General features: G+C 38.9%; 1 protein-coding gene and 1 pseudogene across 1 annotated transcript; both read left to right on the top strand.

Moving 5' to 3' along the window:
* Positions 1-826: 826 nt before the first annotated feature.
* On the top strand, positions 827-1,528 carry LOC124839646 (miraculin pseudogene; annotated as a pseudogene).
* Positions 1,529-3,221: 1,693 nt separating this feature from the next.
* Positions 3,222-4,618, top strand: LOC124839645 (F-box protein At2g27310-like). Its single transcript, XM_047315532.2, has 2 exons — positions 3,222-3,786; positions 4,425-4,618. The coding sequence occupies exons 1-2, from the start codon at positions 3,222-3,224 to the stop codon at positions 4,616-4,618; spliced, it is 759 nt and encodes a 252-aa protein (XP_047171488.2).
* The last annotated feature ends 2,458 nt before the right edge of the window (positions 4,619-7,076 follow it).

The raw sequence follows: 7,076 nt of genomic DNA, 5'->3' as shown, positions 1-7,076 counted from the left end.
AAATCCAAAATCATTTCAAAACAAATTTTTAAACAATTTCCAAACAAACTTCTCAAGCAGTTTCAAAAGAACTACGTAACCCTGATTTCTCATTTTGAATGAGAATACGTAGGAGCAAGGTCAATCCTTGTCGGGCCCAAAAAACTAAAAAATATATTTTGTTTCTTTAAAGTTTTATTTTAGGGGATAGTTAAACATTTTGGAAACCACATCATATTCGCGTATTTAGTTAAAGGTACTGCCTTAGGGCAGGCGTTGTAGGGTGTTAACACCTTCCCTACACGTAACCGACTCCCGGACCCAAATCTGGTTTTCGTGGACCATGTCTTATCATTTTATGGTTTTTCCGTAGTTTTCCAGAATAAACTATGGTGGCGACTCCAAAATCTCTTTTTCTAAAACCCGTTTTCTTTTTTGGATTGTCGTCCCGTCGCGATTCCGGTTGCGACAATCCTACAGTACGATTATATAATTGTATAATAATTTATATTATATTTAAAAAGGATTTTTCTTTTTTATATTGGTATAATTTTATTTTTAAGTGATTTTTTTTATAAATTTAACCATTATTTTATTTGATAGGGTTTTTAAACTTAGCTGTTTTTTTAATTAAAAAATAGGGTTAAATATGTTTTTCGTCCCTTAAGTATCACACAATTTTGGTTTTAGTCCCTACTCGAAACTTTGATGGTTTTTAGTCCTCATAGTTTTGAAACTCTTACTATTAGTCCTTAAAATTGGACGGTGTTAACTTTTAGCAGACGTGGCAAACGGCGATGTTACGTTTTATGTTGTTTAAGTTTTAAAATGAGATTAAGTACGTTAAATGTGCATTTGGTTCGTCATCTATTATTTGGGTTCTTCTTCGTCAACGCAGTTCGGGGCAAAGAAAACTGAGGAGGTAGATCTGAAGGTTGGAGTTCGTCTTCGAGAAGGTAAGTTGATACGTTTTGTTAGCCTTCATGTACATCACCTCCCCATCACCTCCATCGCTATTATTACTCACTGGCAAAACACCTGCACCCATTGAAATTGGCTCCACGGCCTTCAGGTGGCCTTAACCTCTCAACCACAGGTCAAGATTGCCCTCTTGATCTTGTAGTTGTTGATGGTTACCAAGGCCTCCAATTTATGTTTCTACCTGTTAATGAGAAGAAAGGTGTGATTCGCGTTTCCACTGATCTCAACATTTTATTCGCCACCTACACAGGTTGTCCAGATTCCACAGTGTGGAAGCTTAAGGACTATGATTATTCAACATCACTGTGGTTTGTCTCAACTGGTGGCGCTTTGGGCAATCCTGGCTCTCAAACCATCGAAAGTTGGTTCAAGATTGAGAAGTACGAGGATGCTTACAAGATGGTGTATTGTCCAAGTGTGTGCAATTATTGCAATTATCCATGCAGTGATATTGGAATATATCAGGACCAATATGGCAAGCGTTTGGCTCTAACTTCTGACCCATACAGAGTGCAGTTCCAAAAGGTTTAATACTAAATTTTGATTTATATCAAAATCTTAATGAGTAAAGTGTATGGCACATCTTGCATTTTTCGTACAAGATTATTCTCAAGTTGAGTTCCATGTACTGAACTATACATAATGAATAAACAAGATGTCTTTTATTGAGTCTTTTTAAAATTTCTATTTTCTGTTTGTGGTTGTTTACTAGTAAGAAAATCTTCGCTAAGAACGTAAACTCCTAAGAATATATTTATGCTAAGAAAAATTTCATTCGTAGAAGAATTTTCCTTTAAACAATTAACACTACCATTATGGCTTGTCAAAATATGAGTCAGGCACACACAAAAAGAATGTATGCTTCTGAACCTGTTGTTCAGGTGGCTTTTCTTCCAACAGGTGGCGTGCTACAGAACCCCAACAGTAATTCAACTCTATATGAGGTTCCCATCATCTTCAAATAAAATACCCACAAATTCAACTCTCGAGTGGTCGGCACCCTCTTCTGCTACCATCGCGACCATGTCCACTTCGCCTTCCAGAAGGACCCAAGTTCCCAACCCGCTTTCCTCAACGAGCTTGCAACACCCATAACCGGTTTGGTTCGGGAAATGGCTTCTGGGCTGGTCTGAATCGCGCTGGAATGCGACAAGGACAAAGAGTCAGAGAAGAAGAGTTTGAGGTTGCTTCAGGAGTCCGTGTGGAGGACCTACTGGAACGGCAAAAAGTGTGGCTTTGCCACCAGAAGAGAATGTGGAGCGAAAGAATGGGAAATCCTAAAGGCCGTGGAGCCAATTTCAATGGGTGCAGGTGTTTTGCAAGTGAGTAATAATAGCGATGGAGGTGATGGGGAGGTGATGTACATGAGGGCTAACAAAACGTATCAACTTACCTTCTCGAAGACGAACTCCAACCTTCAGATCTACCTCCTCAGTTTTCTTTGTCCCGAACTGCGTTGACGAAGAAGAACCCAAATAATAGATGACGAACCAAATGCACACTTAACATATTTAATCTCATTTTAAAACTTAAACAGCATAAAACGTAACATCGTCGTTTGCCACGTCTGCTAAAAGTTAACGCCGTCCAATTTTAAGGACTAATAGTAAGAGTTTCAAGACTATGAGGACTAAAAACCATCAAAGTTTCGAGTAGGGACTAAAACCAAAATCGTGTGATACTTAAGGGACTAAAAACATATTTAACCCTAAAAAATATTATCTGAAAAAACAAAAAATAATTATTTATAAATATTGAATCGGAATATAAATTTTGGTTTATCAATTTTGACTTTTATTTCTCTTTCCTTTATATCATCCATTTAAACTACGTAAATGAAATTGAGCTCTCATATAGTATTTCATCATAATACTTTGAAACTCATATTTATTATTGGTTTAATAGGTTCGGAGGTTCCTATATTTGTGGGTTCGTTTCAATTGAGTCCTCCAATTTTGGAAGTGATCAATTGAGTCCTTAATTTGATCAATTTGATTCAATAATAGCTTTTTCGTTAAATACAGTTAACGACATTAACTTTTTTAATATGTGGAAAGGTGAGGCATCGCACTGTTTAACATTTTTAAATTATTGACAATGGATTCGTCTGTTACTTTGGCTAACAGTGGATTCGTCTATATAACAAAACCATCGTATCTATAATCCTTATCCTTCTCACTGCAACCCCAACCAAGTAAGCATACAACGCTTTCAAAATTTCTATTTTCTCACTATTCTTACTTTCTCTTCTCATGCCATCCATGGACGCCACTTCTTCTTTTTCTTCTTCTGACATCACCACTCTCCACCCCGACATCATTCGATCCCACATCCTTAATCGCCTCGACGGCCCCACCCTCGCCTCCGCATCCTTCGCCACCCTCCACCTTCGTCGTCTCTGCACCGATCACAACCTCTGGCGGACCATCTGCGCCGCTTCCTGGCCCTCTCTCAACCAACCCCACGCCTCTTCCCTCATCGATACCTTCCCCGCTGCCCACCGCTCTGTCTTTTCCGACTCTTTTCCCTCCATCCAATACTCCCCTCCTCCCCACCCCAACCCACCGCAGTTGCCGCCGGAGTTTCTATCCGCCGTGGACCTCTACTACAAGGGCAGACCCGTCTTTTCGCGTGTCATCACGACCGAAACCCACAAGGGTTGGTTCCTCTCCTCCCCGCTCTGGGTGGAGCTCCTCGACCCCAACGAGGTGGTCCCCACTCCCTTGATATTCGCGAAGTGCGATGAGGAATCTTCCGTGCCGATGCCTCGGTCGGTTACTTTGGCTAACGATGGATTCGTCTATGGTCAACCCTCTGGAGAAGATAGTTTTTATTTTATTTGTTCAGTTTTTTGGAACAGAGAAAAAAGTGTGAAAAAAGATTTATGTATAAACGTCAAATATTACAATTTGGTCATGGATTTATAAAAATATTTAAAAAACATAGGGATTTGACCTTCAAATACAAGGATAAACGCAGAACACAGGGATTTGACCTTCAAACAGTGCCACCTGGATGTCTCAGCTTGCCACATGTTAAAAAAGTTAACGTCGTTAACTGCATTTAACGGAAAGGCTATTATTGAATTAAATTGACCAAATTAGGGACCCAATTGATCATTTCTAAAATTGGAGGACCCAATTAAAACGAACCCGCAGATATAGGGACCTCCGAACCTATTAAACCTTTATTATTCTATACATAAAAGATTCTACTTATATAGACTTTAGCCTTGAAGAGTGTTTTGCGGATGAATCTTTTCCACTTTTCAATCTTTAGGAGAAGTATTCTCCAATCCAATCACAATCCCTTACCTATTTAAAGGCCATGCTCTACATTCTTGTAATAACATTTGGCACCCATGGAGCCCAAGTATAACTATATATCTTGCATTCACATATGAACTATGTTGCCTTTTCCTCTCTTACTGCTAACTATATTAAGTATTGATTCTCGAAAATAAGCAAGGCTCACAAGCATGGAACTCACTAACATGAGAAGCCTTTTTGATGGTCTTGACCATCATTTTCGTCTCATTATTGACGATATCATCAAGAACATCGATGCCAACATCTCATCTTTCCCTTTTGTAGAGATTAAGAGAATGAATAAAATAGTAAAAGGAGAGGTCAACCATCACGATTCAAGACTGAATTGATGAGCTCGACCATATTTAATGAAGCTCAGCAAGGATCATGTTAAGCTCGACAAGACTCCACTAAGCATAGTCATAAGTGGTAAATCCTAGACAAACTCATACCTAACACTAAAGACAAGAGGGATTTCAAAAAAAGGTTTAGGGAGAAAACACTGTAGAAGCAGAAACGATTACAGAGTAGGAAAAGAGAAAAAGGAAATCAAGAAGGGAAGATTTGTACCAACAAACTACATTTCACAACCTTCCTTTGTAATTGTTACATTAGAACATCATGTTGTAAAGATGAAGAGAATGACAACAGTAACAAGAGAAGTTCTGCACATCATTATATGCCCAAGGTTTTGTCAACCATTAAGGTGTGTCATCACCAGAAATGCAATGGGATAATGCTACGGTTGTACCCATGCCTCAAGACTCGGCAAAGGTCCAATGATATGCATGCTTGTTGACAGCATAGGTGCCAAGGACCAAGACTCAACAATCATCATAACATTGGAACATGCTTTTATCTGGCCAACCAGTAAGCTTGGGTCTAGGTTTGAGACAGTGATGAAAGAAATCGTCATCATCATTTTTGAAAAGTGCAAATATGACTTTGTGGAAATATCCTCACGTCATACTAACTGTCATTACCTAGAGAACAATTTCCTCAAGGGAATAGGAAAATGATGGTGTCAAATCGAATAATGGCGTCACAACTTTAAATGAAGCTCAACTTTCACACAAAACGCAATATAACCTGGTGACAACCCTTCAGTATCTAAGGTGCAGACTAATCCAGCAAAACGATTAATAGCACAAACACTACGATGTCAAGTTGAAAGCCCTACATAGTCAACATCAGATCGACCACCAAGAATTTCAAACAAAAGCTCATCGCTATGGAGAATAAGAAGTCACTACCCGACCTTACCTTAACTCCCAAGAAGAAAACACACAAAATTCCCAAGTAAAATGCAACCCATCAACATGATGAGGGTCGTGTGGAAGCCAAGACTAGTCTCCTCACCTAGAAAGAAACCAGAGTAGGTCAACTCGACCCAAATAAAAAAGAACTCGCGGACGCTCTCACCAGCTCAGGGCTATTGTCACTATCAAAGAAGACACAAAGGAAACAAGGGACTATTACAATGAGTTTGAAAGTAGCGCCAGACATGCCACCTACCAGCTTAGTAAGCACCAACAATCAATTCAAACGAGAACAATAGAGGAACACGTCCCACTAAATTACAACCACAATATGATGAACAGTGCAGTCACCTTGGGCAATCTTTACTAATCATTGGCAAAAAGGTTGACTCAGACAACAACACTCTTGACCTTGATCCTAGGTCAGAGTTTCAGATGACGATCAACCTTCATTTGTTGAACCAATGTAGAGCTACCTCTTAGGAGCGAAATTGTCCTAGGTCAAAAAGGTCGACAAAAATTCAAGGAAATAAGTTCACGCTCAGATAATGAAAGTTCATAAACAAAAATCTCAAGTATTAAGCTCGATTTTCTATTTCGTCCATCCATCCTCCCACAAGCTAGACCCGTGGCCCAAAGATAAAGACTTCTCAAAATAACGCTTTGAGTATCTATCAAATGGCACAAATGTACAAAGTGTTTAATTTAGCTTCAACATATGTTTATATCGTTTTGGGTTCTACAACATTTTTTGGGTTCTAGATGTCTGTGACGTTCTTTATATCGTTTTTGGGGTTTTGAACCCTTCCGAAATTGTTGGTGAGGGTTTCAGAGTTGTTTTCCTTACTTAAATATGATTATCAATATGCCATGAAGAAATTGTGTTATTGTATGATTTCTGATGACTTGTATGATTGTTTTTATTTATTTGATGTATGATCAGTAGTATCATGTATTGGTATACTATTTGAATGTGAAGTGATATCATTGGTTTCAAGGTTGGAAAGGTTGGTTCCAAGGTGGAAATTCTTGGTGTGGTTCAGTGTGTTAGAATGAATGCAGGTAGCTCAGTTTTAGGAGTTTTTCTGACACTCTAATGGTCATATATTCTCATATAGAGAGGTTTGGCGCATGTGGTGAGAGTAGCAGGAGGTCTTAGTCTAGGTGCTTTCAGTATGGCCTATGACGCGGTACAAACTAACCTTGTGATGTGTGGTAGGGTGAAACCCAATTGGCAAGGGCTTTGCAAAGCAGTAGTGGCCACCACAAGTGCATATAACTCATCATAGCTCAACATTCATTCTAAGTCCAGACAGTCGGTCTAGGTCTTTTACACTAAGATGTTTGAGTTGATCCATGTTATTTGTATGTTTATTATGTGACATATTTTTATTGATATGATGTAATGTTTTGAATCTAGCTTACCCTGTTATTTTGTTTGTATTGTTGTTATGTTTCCTTTGTTTGGTTTGGCGATGATCATCTGGTGGGTATGAGTAGAGCGTGATGATTTGTTGTTGGAGCAAGCTATTGTGGGAGATGTTTATGA

Source organism: Vigna umbellata, chromosome 10, assembly GCF_029865625.1.
Source record: "Vigna umbellata cultivar VRB3 chromosome 10, Vumbellata_1.0, whole genome shotgun sequence".
In the NCBI taxonomy this organism is placed as follows: Eukaryota; Viridiplantae; Streptophyta; class Magnoliopsida; order Fabales; family Fabaceae; genus Vigna; species Vigna umbellata.
The sequence above is the reverse complement of the archived record's forward strand: the minus strand, read 5'-3'. Positions and strand labels throughout refer to the sequence as shown.